At 39.7% G+C, this 23,591-nt stretch overlaps 1 protein-coding gene across 2 annotated transcripts; it reads left to right on the forward strand.

Annotated features, from left to right (window-relative positions):
* The first annotated feature begins 296 nt into the window (after positions 1 to 296).
* On the forward strand, positions 297 to 23,521 carry PRMT9 (protein arginine methyltransferase 9). Of its 2 annotated transcripts, XM_074867498.1 has the most exons (15): positions 297 to 379; positions 738 to 816; positions 1,386 to 1,598; positions 2,121 to 2,269; positions 3,617 to 3,853; positions 4,420 to 4,587; positions 6,438 to 6,540; positions 7,700 to 7,806; positions 11,352 to 11,544; positions 15,287 to 15,470; positions 17,567 to 18,278; positions 19,525 to 19,678; positions 20,728 to 20,850; positions 21,061 to 21,207; positions 22,196 to 23,521. In XM_074867498.1, exons 3-15 carry the CDS (start codon positions 1,413 to 1,415, stop codon positions 22,265 to 22,267), a joined length of 2,535 nt encoding a protein of 844 aa, XP_074723599.1. In that variant the 5' UTR covers positions 297 to 379; positions 738 to 816; positions 1,386 to 1,412; the 3' UTR covers positions 22,268 to 23,521. The 2 variants fall into 2 exon arrangements, with proteins under 2 accessions (XP_074723599.1, XP_074723600.1); XM_074867499.1 differs by lacking the exon at positions 22,196 to 23,521 and having other exon boundaries at positions 21,061 to 21,375.
* The last annotated feature ends 70 nt before the right edge of the window (positions 23,522 to 23,591 follow it).

Consider the following 23,591-nt stretch of genomic DNA (forward strand, 5'->3'; position numbering starts at 1 on the left):
AGCAGGGCTCGGACCTGCCGAGAGGAGCTTGCGGGAGCGATTCCCCTAGAAAGGCAGTGGGCTCCGTGGCTACCGGCGGTGACCGGCCCCGCCCGGGGGCATCCCGGAGGCCGGAGGGGAGGCGGCCGGGCTGATGAGCCGCCCCCTCAGTGCCCTGCCGCGGCGGTACCCTCACGCCCGCCTTCGCGCCACTGCTCTGCGCATGCGTGGTGACTTCTGCCCGGCACCAAGATGGCGGTGGCGCCGTCACGCCCACCGTCACGCCTGCCGTCGCGCCCGCCGCTCTACGCATGCGCTGTGACTTCTGCCCGGCCCTAAGATGGCGGCGGCCTGCAGCGTGCGTCTCGGCTGTGTGGGAGCCCCGTTCTGTGCTGAGCAGGTGATGGCTCCGGGAGCGCCCAGCGCAAGGGAAGTCCCTCACTCGACCCCGCTGCTTTTCCTGTGTCGGGGCAGCAGCCCTGGGGCTCGCCCCGCAAGTGGGGCAGTGTCTGGAGGTAGTGCGGCCTGCGGGGCTTTCTGGTGGCGCCGCGCTCCGCGCCGGTCGGAGCTGGTCCCCTCGCTCTCTCTGCCCCCGGGCCCCCAAATCCCTACGGCAGGCGAGTTTGTACGGCCCTCCCTGGCTTTGCATACCGCTGTGTAAAGTGCTGGTGCTCGCTCGAGACGTGGCTGGTGTTTGTTTAGGGTTTTTTTAAGAAAGAAAAAAAAACCTGGTTGTAATGTTGCTGTGTTTCTTGCAGCCCCTGTCCATGTAACGTTCGCTTTCTTCAGATTTAGGATACATCTGAAAATCCTGAAGGTGGTATTAGGTCCTCTTCTGTAAGTAAGCATTAAAAGTTAAAGCGGTAATGAACACATTTATAAAAATGTGCATATTGATTCTGATAACCCTAACGTTTTCTTAAGGGGGAAAATAGGCAAGTTGCCTTGTGTAAAATAAACTGAGCTTGTTAGCTCTTTTTTCTGGGAGTCTTTGCTTTATGAAGATACCATTGTTGACGTGGAGAAGTTTTAGCTGCAGATTTTGTGGTTGGTGATGAAACTTAGGAGTGTGTGAATTTCCAGTGTGCCAAACTGTTTGGCCAAAGATGTGCTAAAATATGTATTAGATAAACTAAATTTAAAAAGGGAAGGAGTGTAGCCTGTTTCCAGGACCTGGTCTAACATAAATGTGATGCGTGCTTGACTTTTGAATGGTGAACGCTTATGTTAAAGTTGATGGAATTGCTAATGACGTAAAGATGAGCATGTCTTTGAATGCCTAAGATTTGGGGGGAGGGAGGATGGCTTTACTAATGTCAGTGAAAATGAAAATGTTGCTTGATCTGTCAGCTTTGTGTGCAACCTTTTTGGCCCCCAGTATACACAACTCTTTTTATTTATTTTAGGAAGAGTGAGTATTTACATCACTCAGAATGCCCAACTCCAATGCTAAATTTCATTGTAACCACAGAGGTGGCCAGGAGGCTGGCAGGCGAGAGTTGGTTTCCAGGTCTTTGCAGAGTGCTCAGCATTGCCTGGAGGACCAGGATTTTGGAACTGCATATGCTCACTATCTCCTGGTACTAAATCTAGCTCCTGAGTTAAAAACTAGTGTCAAAGTAAGTGCTCTTTGAATTGCTTGATACAATTTTATTTACTGTATTCCTCTTCAGGCTTTGTGACGTGTTTTGTGCTTGTGATTTCTCGTATGTAACTGATTTTCATGTTTAGTCTTCAAAAGAAAAGCAGAAAACAGTAATAATGGAGACAGCTGGTAACTTGCTTAGTAAGCTCTCTGTCTCTGGGAAGGGAACCGATCCATTTCTAGTTTGTGTGTTTAATTAAAGTTTAATAAAAATAGGGCCTTGTTAGTATTGGCTTGTAGTATAGCACGCATTAATATACACACAGGCTCTTAGTATAGACTGCTGGGTGATGAAACTGTGGATATCTGAGTGCCTAATTCTGCTTCTTCAAGTGAGCTGACTAACGAGATGGTAGCAAACAATTGTATGCTGCTGCTTAGGGAAATGAGGGCGTTCAGGTGCATGTCAGGATACCTATCTCTAGATATTTTCCGGGCTCAGTTCCCTACTTCTGGTAACTACCAGCAACTCTGTGGTATATGTTTTATTTTCTAGGAAACGTTTCAGTTTACTCTCTTTAAATGGGCAGAAGAGCTAGATTCTCTGGCACGGATTCAAGATCTGTTTAACTGTTACGAACAAGCACTTGAACTGTATCCGAATGATGAAGTGATATGTAATAGTATGGGAGAACATCTTTTCAGGTTTGTAATAATATATATTCAGTTTTTGTAAGGTTTATGTTTAGTATTTTATGTTAATAAACAAAGCCTAATTCAGCAGAGCACATACAATATGCTTAAAAGAAGTAAATGCAAGCATATGCTTAATGCTGTATAGCATGTACTGTTGAACTGCAGATCTATTTGTCGGCTTAAAATAGAGTAGCCAATGCTATGAAAAATGAAAATGCTATTAAAAAATTAATGTTGATAGTCACAGCAAAAGTAAAAAAAAAAAAAGTAAAAGCCATTTTCGTAAAGTAAAAACTAAAAGCACTGCCTTTAAATAATTTCTAAAAATTTATTAAGGAATTACTAAACAAAAAAGAGACCAAAGTTGTTCAGAGTCACTGTGTTAACTATTGTTGTGATTAACCTATAATTTTTGAAGTTCTTCCTTTCTTTCGTGTTAGATCCCTGAAAATTACTGTCTTTGAATACTGTCTTTAATTCTGGTCCTTCTTGAGGTCACATGTAACAGACTTCTGAAGTGAAGAAGCTGGTCATGTCTATTGTACTGTCTAGGGTTGTTCTTAAATGATTTGAGTTCATGCTTTTATTTATTAATGTAAAGCATTCTCTTCCTGCTTTCTCCAAACAGTGCATAACATGGTGCTTTGCTGTTGCTCAGGGTTCTAAAGTCTTCTGAGACTGGAATTTTAAGATTGAAATCATATGTCATGGATCCAGATAGTTTTAATTGGGTTTACTTTTTGTTATTACTTTGTTTTAAGGAACAACTCTCCCAGCATTGTATCAAAGCATACATCTTTCTTACATTTCATAGGTTTGGGGTTGTTTTCAGTGCTGTCTGAGTTGAGAATATGCCATAGGTATTGTAAAAACTTGCTTCAAGTTCACAGTTTAGTTTCAAAATTGCCACTTAATACAAGTGCTGGCAACTCAAAATTTGGTAGTTTTGCATATGTTCCAGTTAAATATAGTAAAGTGTTTTTGGGGTTTGTAGCCTTCTCTTGACTTGAAAATCTGTGAGACTGGATTGCAGGATTGCTGCTGTTGTATTGTTGCAGCAAGTTCTTGTAAAACCTGTTCTATCTAGTTTGTCAAAGGATGTACTAGTGGATGAAAGCTGGTGCACACAATGATATTTTTGGACTAGCTTTGCATTTTAAAGTGATTTGATATAGAGCTGTAAAGAATTCTTTTTCATAAAGTAATGTCAGTGTTTCTAAAGATAATCTAACTAATGCAGAATATTTTCACTGTCTTTTAATTGATGTAAGACCCCCTTTACAGACCCACAGATATTTACAGATACTTGGAAGCTGAATGAATGCTTTCGATTTATTTGTCATTTTTACAATTTAGAATGGGCTTTAGAGATGAAGCTGCTGGATATTTTCATAAAGCAGTGAAGCTTAACCCAGACTTTGCTGATGCAAAGGAGAATTTTTACCGTGTTGCAAACTGGCTTGTGGAACGCTGGCACTTCATCATGCTCAACGATACCAAGAGGAACCTCACTTACCTAAAAGCAATTGAGAACGCTGTCCGCTCAGGGTGCAAATCTGTCCTTGATATTGGAACAGGAACGGGAATTTTGAGGTGTGTCATAGGTGCATATTTAACGTGAACTTAATAGGAACAAAATTTGGTTGCTAGTGAAAAAAAAAATGTTTTTTCATGCCTTTATTGCGACAAAAATTCTGAAAGCTTTGTTTCCTGTAAGTCAGTGAGTCAGGAGGTTAGCGTCTAGTAGTATTTGTTTTGAACCCTTTTAAAATTATTTGTTGCATATGCTTTTTGTGCCAATAACTGCTGTATAAATTGAATTACTCATGTTGGTTTTGGAGTTGTAATGTCGTGTGTCCTGCCTTCAAATATTGAGTCTAGTATAAAGAGTGGATTTAGCATAGCTGGGGGAGTATCCTTATGCTACCTGTATATTTTTTTTTTTGGGTGATAGCATATCACGAGGATATCAATTTGTGTGATATCAGAGTTCACACAAGAGATAGTAGTTCACTTAATGACGATTTTTGGAGTTGAACTTTTTTCTTAGAAATATGAAGCAGATGCGGAAATAGAACTTAAGAAAACTCAGTGTCTTGTCATGTTTTACCTAAAATGATTTAAACTGGAAGGAAGAAGCCCTGATTGTTGTTTTTCAGTATGTTTGCAAAAAAGGCAGGAGCATCTTTTGTCTATGCCTGTGAATTATCAAAAACCATGTATGAACTTGCCTGTGATGTCATAGCAGCAAATAATATGGAAAGTGAGATCAAACTTCTGCATTTGAAGTCACTTGATATAGAAATTCCAAAGCACATACCTGAAAGGTACGTTTTTGCACTCTGATACTATTTTTAATTTGCTCTTAAAGAAAATAGAAAATACCCTGTGACCTTAACAGGAAATAACTTTGCCCATGATATTACTCATAATGTGAGAAGGTTCTCTGTATGTTCTATGGTTTTATAGAGCAGTGCAGGAATTGTAATGCGTTCTTTAGATTGTACTAATTTCTATGGTAGGTCAACAATGTCATAAATCAAGGAGTTTAATTCTGTGGTGGGAGCTTTGGGCATATGCAGTTGTATTGCAGCAATCGAAAGAGAGAAATTAGATTACTACATCATAAAAGTAATTTTAAGGCACTTTGATACTTGTGGCTCACTTCTGCAGCCCGTGAATAGGATGGAGGTATGTAATAGGGCCTGCAAGGGAAGACTGTTTCTAGGACATACCACAGCCCTGCAACTCCACTTCAACTTCTGTATTTCTTAGATCAGAAATTGCAGATTGTCTGCCTCTTCTGATCAGGGAGTGAGGGAAAACCTCCTCTCCCCTCTGTCCCCTAAGGAGAGTTCTGTTGTGTTTTGGAGGCACAAAGGTGCCACCTGTGAGTTCCTGGTGGTTTGCATTTGGAAGGCTGGTGGTAGCTGGACTGACTCAGGCTGTGAATGTCAGCACCCTGCCGTGGGAGGGGCCCACAGGGCTTTGAGCATGGAGTAAAATTCAGTGGAAGTGTGTTGCAGTTTCTCCAGTGAGACTACCTTTTTGTGTTTGTATTGAACTTTTTGTTTGTACATACACAGCTGCCCACCTGACTGTATAGCACAGATCCATGTGCTTTGGAAAATTAAGTAGCTTTTTTTTTCTGCTGTAAAGTAACGTCTTCGAAAGCATTGCAAGAGCTACTGCGACAAATCAGCAACTTGAAATTGCTCTTGGCAGACTAGAACTTGATCAGCATTACAGCTTTTAGTATATGTGATCTAGGCTTTTTTGTTACCCTGCTCCTTCTTGCTCACTGTCCCATTCCACAGGGTTCTTCAGGAGGATCTGTAAATTTCTAGCAGGTAGAAATCTGAGAGGATTTTTGGGTGGTTTGGTATATGTGAAGGACTGGTTTATCACTTCAGCTCACTGCTACTAGGGATGCAGATTAAAAGTGGGAGGGAAATAATCCATTTTACTTTTAATGACTAACATTTAATGAAGTGTCTGGTGATGGTACAGGCTCGTAATCTGAAATGATGACGCTCCCATGGTTTAGCATGCCAGTCAAGCCTTGTCAGATTGTGTCAGCTGAGCTAAGTAACTGATCATATATATCCACTTAGTGTATGTGATGACTGGATGTCACCTGTCAGGAATAAATTGTTACTCTTCTGGAAGTGTCTTATCATGCTGTATTTTTTTTTGGTTTGAATCCAAAGGAGTTTAGGGTCCATTAGTCTGCATAGTAATTTTATTGTGCTTTGAGTATAGTTGGTTTTTTTTAGTTCCTTTTTAACACTTGTGCATGAATGCATACCCTTGCACAAGATTCAGACAAAATACATATTCCACAATATCATTGGCTGTGTGCCCGGGCTGAAACATCTTCCTGTTTTGGCTAGATTCTTCCTACACAATTTATTTATAAATCCTGAACAAGAAGCTTTATGGTAAACTCTTGCTCAATATTTTTTCTCTTCTATCTGCATCTTGAATAACTTTTAACAATAATTCAACACACGTAATTTGTTGGAAGGATTAAATTGCCAGTCTGTATTGAAACTTCAGAACAAGTTTTGCTCTGATCTCACATGGGTATAAGTGAGGTTTTTTTTCTTTAAAAGAATGATTGTTAACAGGAATGTGTGTTATACATTATATTTCATGGCGGTCTCTTTCTTTCTAGAGTTTCCTTGGTTGTCACAGAAACAGTTGATGCTGGTTTATTTGGAGAGGGGATTGTGGAGAGCTTGATACATGCTTGGGAACATCTTCTTTTACAACCGAAGGTATGTCATGTGGGTATGTATAAATGGGTTTCCTGTTTTATTTGATATATATCTGTGTGTATATATGTGTGTGTGAGCATGTGCACGCATTCATAGATGTACGTGAATGAAAAGCTGTTGTGAATGTTTCATACCTATTGATATTTTAAAAATGAGTCATTGGGTTTGTTCTAAGAGTTTGTTTTTGGTGAAAGGCAGTGAGGCAGCTGCATACGTCGTCCTTCCATGAGCTCGTGTTCCCAGTAGACAGGTACTTGCAATGCATGTTTCCCTGATGTAACCTTCCATCATACAGAGATGGTTCACTGTTGATCACTGTTCATTCCCTTTTTTTTTCTTCTTTTTTTTCCACCCCCCTTTGTAAGTAACACCGGAGAGATTTTTGCATGTGTTTTAAAGGCACTGTTTTCCTGCATCTTTGACTACAACCTGGTCATTTTTGGGTACCAACTAGTAGCAGAAAGCCACGTCAGTCTAAGTAGAAAATGCTGAATTGTGGTAGAGTTCTTTCTCATCATAACACTAGGGAACAGTTAATTATAATTTGATAAATATGCCATATGCTTATGCTCTTTATTTTTGCTGACTTTGAACTTTTTTTGAAGACTAAACAATTCCACTGGGTTTTGGATTTTACTTTATTTTGCATTTTAGCTAGCATATGTTAAGCAAAGTAATATGACAACGAGTCTTATATGGGTTAACCTCTGTTAGGCCTTATGAAATAGGAGGACTTCTTTATTTTGATGTTGCCTTGATTCCAGCTAATTTTAAAAAAAGTCTTATCTGTTTGAGAGCTATTGTATTGAAGTGAAACTGATGACCTCTAGTGTTAAGTGTAGGAATGACACATAAAGGAAACGTCCTCAAATGTTTCAATATATTCTGACAGAATACAAATTAAAAAACACTTTTAGAATTACACAGAGGAAGTAGTAGACTGAAGAGGAAAGCTGATGCATGGATATATTGAAACACAGTATTTAACTCCTTTAATGGTCAGTTGGAATGACAAGACCAGAATCTTTGCCAGTCGCTAAGAACTTACTGATGTTTTGACTGTCATCTCAAATGGCTCATTAATATGTAACCTAGGCTTTGCAGTAATGGTAGAAATAGGTTATTGTCTCATTGCATGTTGTTGTTCATATTTCCACAGCCTAAAAATCAAGATGTCAGTACTGGAGACTATGGCAGAGTTATTCCTGCAAGTGCTACAATATTTGGGATGGCAGTGGAATGCAAAGAGATACGTAGACATCACAGGTAAGTTTAAACTCTAGCACAGTCTGAACCCATATTTGTTATTTGGGAAGAGAGACAGCCGTGTCTTACTGAGTATTTTTCATTTACTGTTATCTTTTTTTTTGTTTTTGAATGGCTGATTATCTGTTTCACTGTTTAGATTTCTGCTCTCACTCTCCCCACCCCTTTTCCAGGCTCTTCTCTGTCCCCCCCCATTAAGGTTCAGACTTTCTAGATCACTTCATCAGAAACTCTTGATTTTCAGTTATGCTGAAATACAACACATATGTAAGAAATTTAATTCCTTAATAGTAAAAAAATTATTTCTCAATTTCTGTATTGGAGATTCTTGGATTAACACTTGGCCTTTGTCCTCATTTTACCCTCTTTATAATCTGCTCCACACCTCAATGCTGGATGTAACCCTTTCAGAAGATGAGGACAGGATTTTGTAAAGCCTAAGTGTTAATAACCCCACCTAGCATTATCTTTCTGAATACATGCCTTGCCTAATTCTGAACAAGCATACAGTAGGATTTCTTTGCTGAGACCAGTTCTGACTTGTATCAATTGCTTTCATATTCATTTTTATGCTCATCTTCTAGAACAGTATCACTGTATGGAGACAGTTTCTCCCTGATAGGTGTGGACCTGATGTATTTTGTTTAGGATTAATCTTCGTTGCAGATTAAAGAAAACATAACTTTTACAGGAGCTTTAGTGTACTGGATGAAAAACAGCCAGGCTGCATCAGTCGTTTTTCTAATGACCTAGACAATGGTCAGAAAGAGACAAAAGTTCCCATGGTAGATGATTAGAAGAACTTTCTTTTAGGCAAAGTTAATTATTCATCAGTTAGAAGATAGGTTTTTGCCTTGAAACACGGCATTGACTGTTCCTTACAAAACGTAAACAGGATGAAAGTTAATGTACTGTATTTTGGATTATTGAATTAAGAATGCATCCTAATAGTGTAGCTTAAGGTCAGGTGACTAGCAGGACTGAAATGATTACCACAAAATAATTATATGCTGTAGGAAGAAGAAAAATATTTCTCTAAAAATTTCCTGCCTTTTTAGTTTGAGATCCCTTTTTTGCTGTCTTAAGTCTATTTTAACAAGTGCTATTAAGCTTTTTGTAAAACACTTGCCTATTCTCAGATTTAAGCTATCCAGATCTCCTTGAATAATTATTCTGGTGTGCATGTCTCCACACTTCCTTAAGTGTTTTGATGATCTACAGCAAAACTTTAGGGTTTGGATAGTTTTTTTTTATAATCAGGGTGCCTAATGAAATAGCAGTGTGACAGTATCTCTTTTTCTCATGCTTTTTTTCTATCATCTAGAACAGTTTATCTTGTATTGATTGTACAACTTTTCTTTGAGCTTTTCATCATGATTTACTTTTTTTGAGTGGTTATAAGTAGATGTAGAGCCCAGAAATCTATGAATACTGGAGTTTGGTCTTTTTCTGAAGTACATTTAAAAGTGTTATTAACCTTATCATCAAATGCTAATTCATCTTGCAGAGGGAGGGAATCCCCTTCCACTCCATTTGCTGATAATCTTGCATATCAGAGTCATCTGTGTCTGATCTGATCTTCTGCTTTGTGTTCTGTCCTTTTGTTTTAGCGATTTTAAGTTATGCTGCATTTCTTGTACTCTGTTTTTAGGTTTTCTTCCTAGGATATAGTGAAATTCTAGAAAAATCAAACCAGTTTTCTTGGAATTCTATTTTTGGTGCACTTAAGCCAACTTTACAAAAAGTTTTGTGCTGGTTTACCCCTTATTGTAGCTTTATTACTTGATGTTTAGTGATAATTGTAATGTTTCTCTACTATAGCTGGTGCTGCTTGTACCCATTGCTTGTGTTCCCTAGAATGACTATAGGGCTGAACTCTGCTGTGATGTTACATATTTTTTTTTTTTTATGGTTAGCTTTAAATTTTCTCCTAAAGTAATTGCTCTCTCTTTGAAGTGGTTGTTTCGCATCCATGTGCAATGTGCTTAATTCCGGAAGAAAAAATGAACTGACAAACTTGTGAGAAGACTTGAGTTCTACTAAGGATAAATTTAGATAAATTTAGACTTCCACAAAACTTTTTAAGATACCAGAGCATACATATTGTTTTTCAAGTTTAAACTAGATACCTTTCAAGAGTCATATGTAACAGTAAAAGAATATTCTAGGAGAACATAAGTCTGCTACATTAGTGCCTCTACATGTAGTTATTTTGAATAAAATATGCCAGAACATGGATTAATTTACTAATTTAAGTCACTGTAAGAATTACAGGTTTAAGGTTTTTTTTAATGTTTAGTTTTTAATCCATTAGGCCCCAGAAAGAGCAGCAACAAAGTGGCCCTACTGTGCTTATGTATTGAAGCCAGAAGGGTTCATGATAATATAATAATCTGCTGTGCTCTTCCACAACAGAGGCCTCGTACAGCAGCTCTTTTGTTTTAGTTGTAGTATTTCTTCTAAAAATAATACATGGATTCAGTTTCAAGTGAAGGAGAATACATTCTCATCCTTGTTAAAATATCTAAGTTACCTCACTGAGCAGGTGAGAAGATTGTAATTGTTGATAATGTTGTTGTGTTTTTTTGGTATTTATTGTGAAGTTGTTACTACTTGTGCTTTCTATATGTCACATATACTTTTATTGCTAGGGAATCTGCTCCAAAGATGGAGTCCAATTCATTTTTGTATTTTAGCTATGCATAATGGTCAAAATATATTTGCCTAAGAATCCAGGTTATGACAGAAGGCAATTTACTCAATTCTGAGCTTGGGAGCTTCAAGGAGGTGACCATATCTGATAAGAATGTTATCAGACAGCCTGTCTAGTCATACTTAGTTGTAGGGAGTTCTTTTGCAGGGAGGGGACGTTCCTGAGAAAGTGATTCAGAATTAATAATAGCTATAGAAGTAGAAATTTAACTGGTTGTCACTTGAACTTCTGAGTGCTAGATCTCACTGTAAGAATGTAGATTTGCTTGCTTACTCTGCACAAATTATGCTTCATCACTATGTAAAAAAGTACTGCAAAAGGGAAGTTTTGTCAGAGACTCCAAAAATGCATTTTCGTATTGCATCTTTATCTGTCTTTGTTCTGACTATTCTGTTCACCTGAAGGAAACACCTTCATTATCTGTCTTATGCAGCAGCAGAAGAAAAGCTTCATTTTTTTTTCTTGCTATCATAGGGTATATTCTTCTTTCTAGTTCTCTGTCAAGACTCAGTGAATGGTACTTTAGGGAGCAAAAGTCTGTGGCCTTCGACAAAGGACATACTAGTCTTTTTCTCAATTTCTAGTGACAGCATTCAGTTGTGATTCTTGAGTGATGTGCATTTTCTGTGCTTTAGAGCTGCCGTGAACATAAAAAAAAGCTCACAGGCTTGTTTTTACTATTTTTCAGGTTTTTTTATTCTTAAACTCTGTACATTGAAAAATACTTAGCCAGTCTGGGAAGAATTTCTCTTGGGTTTTTTGGTCAAATTTTATGAAGATTATGAATATTATGAAGAAGTTTCATTTCTTCCCTTTTCTCCTTTACTCCCAGGGTGGAAATGCAAGAAGTTGCTGGTGTGTGCTTATCAAATTCAGTGCAGTTTTTTAGTCCAACATATGCTTCTGCTGGTTCAGAGGAAACTGTCGAACCTTACACCACGGAGAAGCTCAGTCGTATTCCTGGAGGTTACGTACCTCTGACAGAACCCTGTCAAGTAATGACAGTAGATTTCAATAACCTGCAGGTAACGATTTTGGTTTTTATGTCCTTTATAAGTAATCTATTTATGGATCATGAGAGCCCCGTATCTTATTTGCTTTCCGGGTTCAATTTCAGAACAGTTCACAAGTGCAAAGTTGTCAGGGCTGCACTGAAATCCTCTGCTGGTTTTGATACTTGTCTGGTTGTGTGGTGATGTGATTCATCAGGAGGTTTTTGAAGGTGGAGTTCTTTGTCTGGCATAGTTTAGGGAACTAAACTAGCTCACCATAAGATCAAACAACTGCCAGCCTTTACAGAGAAGGGGAGAAAGAATGCAATAGACCCATCTCAAATGATATATGCAGTTGTGGAGCTGACAGAGGAATAAGCTAAAGTTAGTCTTGAAGAAGAGAAAGTGTTTCCTCTTTTGAGAAAGAGAAGAAACTCTTGAAGACAAAAGAGCATGTATTTTACATCTGGCATAAAAATGTCTGTAGGTGTTGATGGGTAAGTGTAAAAGAGAGGGGAGATGAAGACATTAGCTTATTCTATTCAACCAGTTTGATTCCACCCTTCAGCTCCTTTGGTATTTTAGGGTATTTCAGTTACATGGCATTCTAAAATATGGTAGCATTATTTTGTGTATTTTGCACAAAATACGTTGTATGCATATTCTGAATAGGCCTGAACTGTAAGGCAAGGACCTCAGCCGCTCGCAGCTGAGCACGCTGAAAAGATGATACATCTGATCTCTGGTGTATTTCTTGCTCATTGACCTGTGGTGAGGAGTTAACATTGAGTCAGAGCTTAAAATAGATTCTGTTACATAAATGAAATTATTCTTGGCTACTGCTTAGCCAGGAATTGCAGTGTCTCTGAATCGATAGCTTTTCCTAGTTGGCTTGTCTGACATCCTGAGATTAAAAATGAAATAAAACAAGGCTCTTCAGTATACTACTGGGAGCAATCTCTCTGTGACCTAATGTTGCTTCTGCTTCTAGCATCAATAAGAAACCATTACTCTCATCTGAGATGCCTACGCTGGCAGACATGTAAAGATAATTTTAAAGAGTGAGGAACAGTGTTACTCTTTAAACTGTGTTTCAGAACTGCTCCTTTGAAGTTTCAGTTAGACTAATGGAGTGTTCCTGTCATGAAATAGAAAGATATCATAAGTAAAGGGAGGAAATCTAATTTATTTATTTGGAATCATTGGTTACTGTTTGTTACTTTGTCACGGGCAAATGTGGCAGTTCCAAACACTGGTAGGTTACTTTCAACCTGAGGTTTTTTTTGTTTGGTGTTTTTTTTGGTTTTGTCATGGCCACACCTGAATGTTTATAGTAACTGCAGTGAAAAAAGAAAAACTGTCTATGCTCCTATTGGAATAAAAAAACCTGCTATACTTACAAACGCTAGCAGAATTACCTACTAAAGATTGAAATTCAGATAAGAAATCACTTAGCACTAGTAAGGTAGTTCCAAACTACCGTTTTCTAAACATGTATTTAAAAAAGAGCGGGATGTTGCATTTATTCTACTTGTACTAACTATTCAGGCCAAAATGGACAGAACTGAGAAAAAGGCAAAATAAGGTACCACAGTGTTTCTCAAACTGAGTTGTAGGAGGCTTCAAACACATTGGTACAGATCACAGAAATAATGATGATAAGTCAAAATTAAAAAAACAAAACAAAACCAAAAATCCCCAAACCAAAAAAAACCCCCAGAAAAACAACCAAAAAGAAAAGCAGCTGAGTTATGTTGATTACTTTATTAGTGCTGTTATCAGTGGCAGCAGCAGCTCAGTTCCTCCCAGGCAGGGGAAGAAATGTGGCTCTAATTACAGGCTGCAGACACTTGCACCTAGCCAGGTACTACCTGTGTGCGTGTTTGCTGGCAGCAGGTGAGTGCCACTGGGGGTGGAAGTGAGTGTTTACCTCAGCAGCCACTAATTAAAGCTCAGTCTCACTTTCAGGCCCTAAAGCAACTGTGCTCTTGCCAACAATTACGGATATTGACTCTTCCTAATTTTCATGGGAAGTTACTGTGTGGAATATTTGAGAAATTCTGGATCAAGACAGGAAACTTCATAACTGCATTCTTTTTGTAGTTTTTCCTTCTATTTGTAGTCCCATTTACTTTTTTTAATGGAAGTTACCTTTTTCTCGTTCAGAGGATACTATGTGGCATAGCATCATTTTGGTTTTTTTACTGCCTGTTCCTGCATCATTGCTTTTATTTTCTTTGCTGTCTCTTTAACTACACTAGTGGTTAAATTGCCATCCTGAAGTGCTAGAGCTGTTCAAGTCTGTAATTGTCATAAATAATAGAAAAAGGTTTATGCAGTGGACAAATGTGAAGAATAAATATGGGATAAGCAGCATGGTAGAGACCAGGGAAGGCTGAAATAACTGCCTTCAAGTGGGTTTTTGTGCTGTGTGCCGCAAGATAGGGATGTAACACTACAGTTGCTAGCACCAGTGGATGAGAACCTTAGGCCTGCTGCTTTTGAGGAATAATCAGGAAGAATATTTTTATTATTAAATACACTTCTAAACAGCTGTAACTACCCAGAAACTGAGAAACAGATGCATGCTTCTGCTCTTGCTGTCTTGCTTCCAGGGGATCACTGCCAGCAAGGCTTCAATTTACTGCTCTTGTCCTCTCCAGTTGAGATGACTATCAGGAAAGCACTTTTTTTGAAGAGCAGTGAGATCTTATTATGAACTTCATTAGTGTCCAGCAGTTTTAACATGTGCATTGTTCAGTCATCTCTCAATTTAGAAGAGAGGTTGACCAACTCTTGGAGAACACAGTATGAGAATAAACAAGGAAGAATAAAAAATGCAGCATGTGAGAGCTACTCATGTTCTTAGAGTGGAACTTCTCGTTTGCCCTGCGTATTTTACAATTGAAACTTAAGAGAGGACAAATGTTGACATAAGCAAATCAGGAAGCTGATAAATGTTTAGAAAAGGCTGTTACTAAGCAGAATGGTTATGACTAAGAGAATCTTTGGTCCCTTGTGCTTGACCTCCTGTTAATTGGTTCATGCCAGATCTGATTTAAGACATTAGAGCTGGGCCTTTTGTTTTTGTGAATGTTGGTAGCAGAAGGCAATTACGGAGGAAAATAAATTGTACATAGAAGAAGACTTAATTCCTGTTACATATGCAAAACTTCTAGGAGTATTGGAAAATTTATAACCTGATCTCTTTAGGGGAGATCTTGGTTCTTCCTAGTAGTGAAATTGTACATGCGTGAGCTTTTACACAGAGCCTCTTGCCCAGGTAGCAGAGAAGGTATCCTCAAAGATGTTTGACTTCGTGGTTGTGTAATGATTTTGCTGTACCTCTGAGCGAATTCATTGCTTACATACAGTATTTCTAGAACTGATTTAAGTGAAGCATGTGCCTAAACGTTGGCTTGAATCCAGCCCAAAAGACTGGCTCTGTTTTTATTCTGATAAGACAAGCCTTGCCAGTCTAAAGACTTTCTTGCAGTTTTCAGTGTTTTTAAATATGTGTGTTCTTAGATGTAGACTGTTTGCTTTAATGGCTGATGGATGAAGGTTGGTCATGTGGATAATTGCACTTGCATGTGGGAAGACAGTTCCTATGCTAGTGAGTACTAATGATGATAATTGGTATTGTAGTGGCTTGTTAATGTTGTTTCTCTTGGATTGGTGCAGAAATTTGGGTGACTTAGTGTAATAAAAAAGCCACTTTTTATTTATGGAAAGAAACTCTCTCACTTTTTTTTTCTCTTTCCACTTTGGGCAGGAGCTCAAAAGCCTTGCAGCTAGAAAGCCCTGGAAGCTCAGCCTGCCAGTCACTGAAAGAGGAATACTAGATGCTGTTGTGGTGTGGTTTGTACTACAGCTTGATGATGAGCATGCTCTATCTACAAGCCCCAGTGAGGAAACTTGCTGGGAACAGGCAGTCTATCCCGTGCAGGGCCTCCTTGGTACGTCCTGTGAATTTTCTTGTTGCGGTACATTAACTTGGTTTCGTTTTGCTTTTGAGCTAGTTAAGTTGTCTTGGGGATAAGGAAGTGGCAGCAAATAGATTTAGAAGTTCAGCAGCAAGTAGCTGTGAGATGGTTCCTGATCATCTTTGTGGCCTGTAGTACACAGGCCCTATATCAGGGCTTGTTTGTGGGACTCTGCTACGAAGCCTGTAAGGGACCTGCTTAAGATCAAGGAGAATGTGTTTCATTAAGTTGGGGTTTTTTTCTACACTGAGTGAAATGCATTGTGAAGCAACTCCAAAAAGTGGGGCTACTGACTGGCTTACTTAGTCAAGATGTGACTTGTGAAAGGGAGGTGGGGGAGGTGAGGTAGGAACTACTGGCTGCTACTGCCACAAAACCAAAACTAAACGTAGGTGATCGTTGAAGTCCTTTCCAACCCCAACCATTCTCTGATTCCTGCCTACCTCTCTTCCCCCATTTTGGACTCAACTTGAATACTGTTCCCCAACACACACAGTGGCAGTGTCATTTTCAGCAGCCTCTACTCTCCATTCACCCATTTTCCATTGTCCTGTTTCACAGAATCTTAGAAAAATCTCAAGTTGGAAGGGATCCATAAGGAGCATTGAGTCCAAATCCCTGCTCCTTGCAGGACTACATTAAACTAAATCACGTGACTGAGAGCGTCGTTCAGATGCTCCTTGAACTCTGCCAGCCTTGGTGCTGTGACCACTTCCCTGGGGAGGTTGTTCCAGTGAACGACCACCCTCCTGGTGAAAAACCTTTTCCTAATGTCCAATCTGAACTTCCCCTGATGCAGCTTCGTTCCATTTCCTCGTGTCCTGTTGCTGGTCACCAGGGAGGAGGTTGGCACCTCTCCCTCCACTGCCCCTCTTGAGGAAGTTGTAGACTGCAATGAGGTCACCCCTCAGCCTTCTCTTCTCCAAGCTGAACAAGCCAAGTGGCCTCAGCCACTCCTCATCAGTCTTGCCCTCAAGGCCTTTCACCATCTTGGTCACCCTCCTCTGGACACACACTAATAGCTTGATGTCCTCCTTATACTGAGGCACCCAAACCTGCACCCAGTACTGGAGGTGGGGCTGCACCAGTGCGGTGGAGAGTGGGACAGTCCCCTCCCTCGACCAGCTGGCTGTGCTGTGCTTAATGAACCCCAGGACACAGTTGGCCCTTCTGGCTACCAGGGCACAGTGATTTGTACTCCCATTTGCCACCCACCCAAACCACCAGCTCTCTTTCCACAGGGCTGCTCTCCAGCCTTTCATCCCCCAAATGATACATATAACTAGGATTACCCCATCCCAGGTGGAGAATCCAGCACTTGCTCTTGTGAAATTTCATGTGGCTGGTGATTGCCTAGCTCTCTGGTCTATCCAGATCTCTCTGTGAGGCCTCTCTACCTTCAGGGTAGTCCGCAGCTCCTCCTAAATCCGTATCGAGAGGCAGTAGGGACAGCTGTGCCATAGACTGATTCACCTGAAAGTGTAGGGGAGGAAAGAGACTCTTCTCACCTACGTTGCCATTGAAAGAAATGTTTGTCAAACTGTAGCATTTTTATTTTGAAATTCTGGTTAGTACCAGTGGATTTACTTTCTTAGAACATACACAGAGAGTATCCAAAGACCATCTTGAGCTGTATACTGTAAATCTTCCAGTAAAATTTATTTTGAATAAATTACTCTTTCTAAACTGTAGCTATTGTTTTCCACATAACTACAAATTTACCTTTGTCTACAGGAAGTATTAAAATGTAAATATTTAGCATTTTAAAGCAAAAGGAGTTTCTTTACCAGTATGTTTTTGTTCTGCTCTGCTGTTGACAGAACACTTAAGCCTTTCTATGATAAATAGATAGTACTTTATTTTGAGAATAAATGGATGTGTGGGACAGTTTCAGGTGAATGTTAACACACAATTGCAGATTGCACCTTGTGGGCTACAGGCTAGAACAATTAATTCATGCACGCTAGTAGCAACTGATGAAGAAATGAGATAATGCTTTCTTTTTTAAGCTTCACTGATGTTTGCTGTAAAGTAACTGGTATGACTTTTTCTTGTGCTGTTTTGCCAAGATTATTCTGTGAAGACTGGAGATACTGTGGTGATGGAAGTTTGCTGCCAAGACTGCTACTTGAAGATCCAGAAGATTTCTTCTTTGACTTCAGAGTGTGGGATGGACTTCAGTGACCAAGACGACATGCTGAGTTTGGGCAATGAGGCTGAATTGTGCAACGCTCTGGCTGGTCTTCAGACAACTAGCAAACAGGATGGCAACGCTCAAGTATGTGTCTTGGAATCCACAGAAATAGCCCTGTTGAACAACGTACTGTACCACGAATGCTTTAAAGCTGCCATGGGCAAAGTGCTGTTGGCTTTAAATCCAAGTAAGGACTTGCAGTCCATGGATGTTGATGGACATGGCAGTAGGGTGAACCTCCAGGAGAGTCAAAACAAGAGCTCTCTAGATGCAGCTCCCGATCCTTTGTACATTTTAGATGTATCTGAAGGCTTCTCCATCCTGCCAGTTATAGCTGTCAAACTTGGACCAGTTAGAGCCTACAGTTCTATTGAGAAAGAACAGCATCAGGCAGCACTTAATGTCATTGCAGAAGCTAACCATTTCCCTAAGGAAACATTAGAGTTTTGGCTCAGCCACTTAGAAGATGAAAATGTGGTGCTACAGAGACCCAAATCAGACAAATTGTGGAGTATTATTATCTTGGATGTTATAGAGACATCAGGTTTAATCCAGCAGGAGGTGATGGAAAAGGCTGCAATATCAAGGTACAGTATAAACAGACAAAAAAGTATACCTAGGAATCAATAATTATGTGAAAACTTGAAAATACAAAATTACTGTCATGTTGGTTCTGTAGAGCAGGAAGAGCTTGTTTTCTGAACAGACTGAACTTCCCAGTGTGTTTCTGCTGTAACCATTGCATGCATGTATCATTTTTTAAAAAAAGTGTCAAGATTTCACTTCCATATACTTTTTTTAATATTTTGTATGCAAGAATATGAATGGAAGATCTTATTGCTTTGTCTGTCAGAAATTCCCAGGATAGCCAGCATCTCAGTAATAACTGAGGTAGCTCTTAGTGCAAGGTTAGAAAAGCCCAGATTCATGGACGTGTCAGACTGTTGTTGGAACAAACTGATAGTGCTGAAAGACAAACATGTGGTGTTAGAACAGCCAGGGAGGCAGCAACAAAGCTAGCTGTTACCCACGACAGGAGGAATGTAGAGCAAGAGAAATAAAATAATGGAAATGGATAGCAAAAAAAGTAAATGTGAAATGGGTTTATCCCCTTTTGTGGTGCTAGGGAATCTTCTTTGTTCATCTTCATGCTTAGTGATGGCAGAATACTCCAGACAAACTTATGTTTGTTACCTTTGGTTAAGTTTTGAATAAATCTTTGGATGACTTGTTTTTTTGCTGTAAGAACAAATGGGAAATTACTCTGACTTTTGTTATATGCAGACTCAAATCTGTTGGCATGAAAATGCATCCAATACAGCACTGTTGCTGCTCTCAGCACTCTGATATTCTGTAGCAAGAGACCAAGCAAGGCTCAGGTGTTTTTTTCAGGGAAAAAATGCTGTCTCCCATATTGCTGTCAACTTTAGCTAAACACTTAAATTCCCACCAGGTTTTGCCTCCCTAGGGGTATGCTGCCTCCTTAACCAGTGCCCCCAACAGTATTGTATTTCCTGACTTCCCATTTCCTTAAGGATTTCTGCCAGTCCTCCAGTATTAGATGATGGTGTTATGAATAAATCCCACTATCTTCGTCTTGAAATATCACCTGTTTCCAATACTGACACAATACTTAGTTCCAGAGTTTTAGTATTATGTGACAAGTTTTCCTTTTTTCTGATACAGCTGTCTGGTCAAATTGGATCAAATTCAAAAGCTTATGAGCACTTGACTTCAGAGGAAGAACTAGTGTGCCTTTCTTAAGCGTACTTCATGTTCTTTCATTACTGTTGAATGATATGCTTTAGAGGTGAAATCTCTCTCATTTTACAGATGCTTACTTCACAGCGGAGGGAAGATTTTCCCACAGTATGTGTTGGTATACGGGATGCTCGTAGAATCAGAGTCTCTGTTACTGGAGAGTGCTGTTCAAGGAACAGAGCCAACTCTTGGGTTTAATATAGCCCCTTTTATCAACCAGTTCAAGGTATGAAGTTGTTGGGTGTCTTCTAGGCACAGTTCCAAAGCCTGCAGCTGTCTAGCTGTTCAGGTTTGGCATAAACTGGAAGAAAACTGAAGAGCTGAAACTTTTTCATATTGTTAAAGTTATCAAGAGAGGTTTATGTGACCAGACGGGGACCTTGAGATGAACTAAAACATTTGTTTTAGGACTGGTGTGAGAGAAGTTTTTGCCTGAATAACGTAAGATGCAGTGTTACTAACAGCACAGCCACTCTTTTGTAACAGTATCTCCTTCATCACCTCCTATCACAGAATCATTCAGGTTGGAAAAGACCCTTGGGATCATCAAGTCCAACCATCAGCCCTACTCTACAAAGTTCTCCCCTACACCATATCCCCCAACATCTCATCTAAACGACCCTTAAACACATCCAGGGATGGTGACTCCACCCCCTCCCTGGGCAGCCTGTTCCACTGTCTGACCACTCTCTGTGAAACATTTTTCCCTAATGTCCAGTCTGAACCTCCCCTGTTGCAGTTTAAAGCCATTCCCTCTTGTTCTGTCACTAATCACCTGTGAGAAGAGACCAGCACCAACCTCTCTACAATGTCCTTTCAGGTAGCTGTAGAGAGTGATGAGGTCTCCCCTCAGCCTTCTCCTCCTCACACTAAACAGTCCCAGCTCCTTCAATTGCTCCTCACAGGATTTATTCTCCAGGCCCTTCACCAGCTTCGTTGCCCTCCTCTGCACTTGCTCCAGCACCTCGAGATCTCTCTTGTATTGGGGTGCCCAAAACTGGACACAATACTCCAGGTGTGGCCTCACCAGTGCAGAGTGCAGGGGGACTATCACCTCCCTACTTCTGCTGGTCACACTATTTCTGATACAAGCCAGGATGCTATTGACTGTTGGGACACATTTCAGAAGGGATTAGAGGGGTGTATTTTGCATTTTGACTGTTGCTTACAGGCATTACAGCAATTCCTAGAAACTTTTGCATTATGATTAAGCCTTCTAACTTTTCACTTTTTAATGGCTATTGATGCCTGAAGTTATGGTATATGTACTCTTAGGTACCTGTCCGTGTGTATTTGGATCTCTCTACGTTACCGTGTCTACCCTTGAGCAAGCCAGCAGAGCTTTTAAGGCTAGATCTCATGAACCCTCTGTTGAACAGCTCCAGCAGAGAAGTGAAGGTGAGTCGTGTATATGTGAAGTGAGAAGCGTGCTTAACTGCTGTTCCACAGAGCTGCTCATTCATTGCTCACCTTGACTGAAAATTCCAACACAGCACTTACTTGTCTGCAGGTATCTCTGAAATGGATGGAATGGTTTGAACTACTCTTATTTTCTTTCTTCTTTGGAAAGGGTTTAACTGATTAAACTTGTACTTTAAATATTTGTAGGTACAAATTTGTAAGTCTGGCCAAGTGACTGCAATTCCCTTCTGGTATCACATACATCTAGATGAAGACCACAGCTTGAATACATCCGATGAGTCCTCGCACTGGAATCAAGCTGCAGTTGTTCTCGATGAGCCCATCCAAGTTCAGGTTGGAGATGAACTTGTGCTTGATGTTGAACACCATAAAAGCAATATTAGCATTACAGTTAAACGGTGAAGAATGTTGTGTGTAAACTGATCTGTGGTTAATTACCTATGCGTAAATTGACTGTTCATAACATCGCTGATGTTAATTTATATTAAAGTCTAAATTTTATTTACTGTTGTTGCTTTAATAGTAGATGCTTGGGTTCTACTGATGGACTACAACTTGCCCTGTGAAGGGTATCTTACCAAGCAGCTGGGGGAGGTAGTGTCTTCACCCCAGCAGAAACCTGACTGCTAGCTGTTGCAGTGACTGTAGTCACAGTGGGACTGACTTCTTTTGCTACCATATCATCTGTAGTAAGAAGAGCATCCACATGCCTGTACCAGAAGGAAACAGCTGTGGCTGTTCAGGATAAGAGTCCTTGTGTCTCAAGCTGTAGTTCTGCTTCTCAGGTGCCAAGTGCCCTACGTACCTGTATTGTGATGTTAGCCTTGTAGCAGGGACTGTAACACCAGTGTAGTTGCAGGATCACAAGTTTGTGTTGCAGGGAGACAATTAGAAAAAGTTGTAAAGGAGGGCTGTTGAATAACTCAAGTTCTAGAGTGGAAGGTAAAGCTAGTAAACTTTTTAGAATTCCCTTGGAGAATCATTTCTGGTAATATAATGGGCCTGGAGTCTTGTTTGTGTGAAAGTGTATAAAATATTACATCAGTCACCACAGTACTCCTGCATCTCTTCTACAGCTTTACATTTTTATATAATGCAGGTAACAAGTTCCATCTAGTAAATCTGTATCCAGATGGAAGATTAACAAAAGCTTCCCAGCACTGATTCTACCTCTAGATATGAGAAAGACTGTTAACAGGATATTCTGTAGCTATGTTTCTTTATACTGTGCTATTCATTCAATGTAGAAGAAGCATTTCTGTGATCTTTCTTTAACAGGAGCCTGTATAGAGCCATCCACAAATGTTTTTTTATTTTGTAGAATCTCCCTGCATTCAAGATCTGTATGCCCTCTTCATTAGGTCAAAGGGCTCAGAAGACTCTCTCAGTGTAACCTCAGGGACTGCTGGAGCTGTGGTTGTCCCAGCCTGCAGCTGAACTTGCACTTGACAGATTGCTATAATAAAGCTATTTCTAGAAGGATGGAGGAAAGGTTTCCAATTTATTTTATCTTTTTCCAAAACAGAGGCAATGATTATGTCAAGTTTCCTGATGATAAAGTAACTGGATACCATCCTTCATCCAAGCAGTACAATGCACAGCAAAATGTAAGTGAATTAGAGTAGGACAGAGGTGTTTCATATTAGGAAACAGCTTTTCTTAAAAAACAAACCAAACCCAGTCCCTCCCCAAACCATGATCAATGAAATCTATGTTGCTGTCTGACACCACTAAACCTAGCAGGTACAGCATATTTTCACCAAAGTACAGTTTTAGAGAAGTGTTTTTACTTTTCATGCTGAAAGACCTCTGATGAAAGCAAAAACACTAACTAGTGGTTAGGTATATTGATTAGGCTTTTTGGCAATTATTAAGACAGCAAAATGAGTTAAAACTTAAGGATGTATTCTACCCTTACTCAATGAGAGTAAGTAAAGGGATGAAAATAACCATTGCTAAGTTTTCAAGCTGTGTGTTAAGTAAGGCAAGAGCAAGCTTTTAAAACTTCAGATTAAAAGCTGGGAGATTAGGCATAAAAACCATGCAGGAACAAATATGGTTAATATAAAGATGAAGGATGATTTGCAAACAAACTTCTCTATAAACTCGGTAAGTCATGCTGTGGAATAGTGTTGTTGTTTTCAAAAGACAGGGGAGGTGTTACTGAAAGATTTCTATTTTGGAAATTCAGTAGCAATCATCAGTGAAAACATACGATCCTGTAAACTGCTGCAATGAAGTAGTAACTTTTCCTCCAAGAAAAATAAAAAAAGCAGGAATACTGCGCACATAGAATAGCTGAGTAATAATAACTTAGCTTTCCAGAAATGCTGTGAAAGAAGCAACCCAGAGACTGCAGTAGCTGTTTTCTTATCAAAGTCCCTTCTCTGTGCCTTACCTAAGTTTTACACCAGGCAGACATAACTTCAAGTATTAAAAAAGAAAAATTTTTCAGCATGAATGCAGAAAATCAGATTATTTCTAATAGTGGCTGCAGTGGGCAGTGCAGTGAGCTTTTACAAGTTGTTTCCTCTTAAAACATGGCTATTACATGGATAAAAACATATCTGGAATCAAGCATAAGTAACTATATTCTGATTCTTCATAAGCTCAAACAAGAATTCTCTATTTAGTACAAGTCTTAAAATACTGAAAGCACAAACTCTAGTACTGGTTATGCTTAGGATTCCCCTTCTGTGAAGAGGACAGTTGTATTC

This window comes from Strix uralensis, chromosome 4 (assembly GCF_047716275.1).
Source record: "Strix uralensis isolate ZFMK-TIS-50842 chromosome 4, bStrUra1, whole genome shotgun sequence".
Lineage (NCBI taxonomy): Eukaryota > Metazoa > Chordata > Aves > Strigiformes > Strigidae > Strix > Strix uralensis.

Bases quoted from the DNA above. Each gene is read 5' to 3' on its own strand.
- PRMT9 (XM_074867498.1), top strand. From the start codon at position 1,413: ATGCCCAACTCCAATGCTAAATTTCATTGTAACCACAGAGGTGGCCAG. The intron at 3,854-4,419 runs GTGTGTCATAGG...GTTGTTTTTCAG, and splicing joins ACAGGAACGGGAATTTTGAG to TATGTTTGCAAAAAAGGCAG. The intron at 20,851-21,060 runs GTGAGTCGTGTA...AAATATTTGTAG, and splicing joins GCTCCAGCAGAGAAGTGAAG to GTACAAATTTGTAAGTCTGG.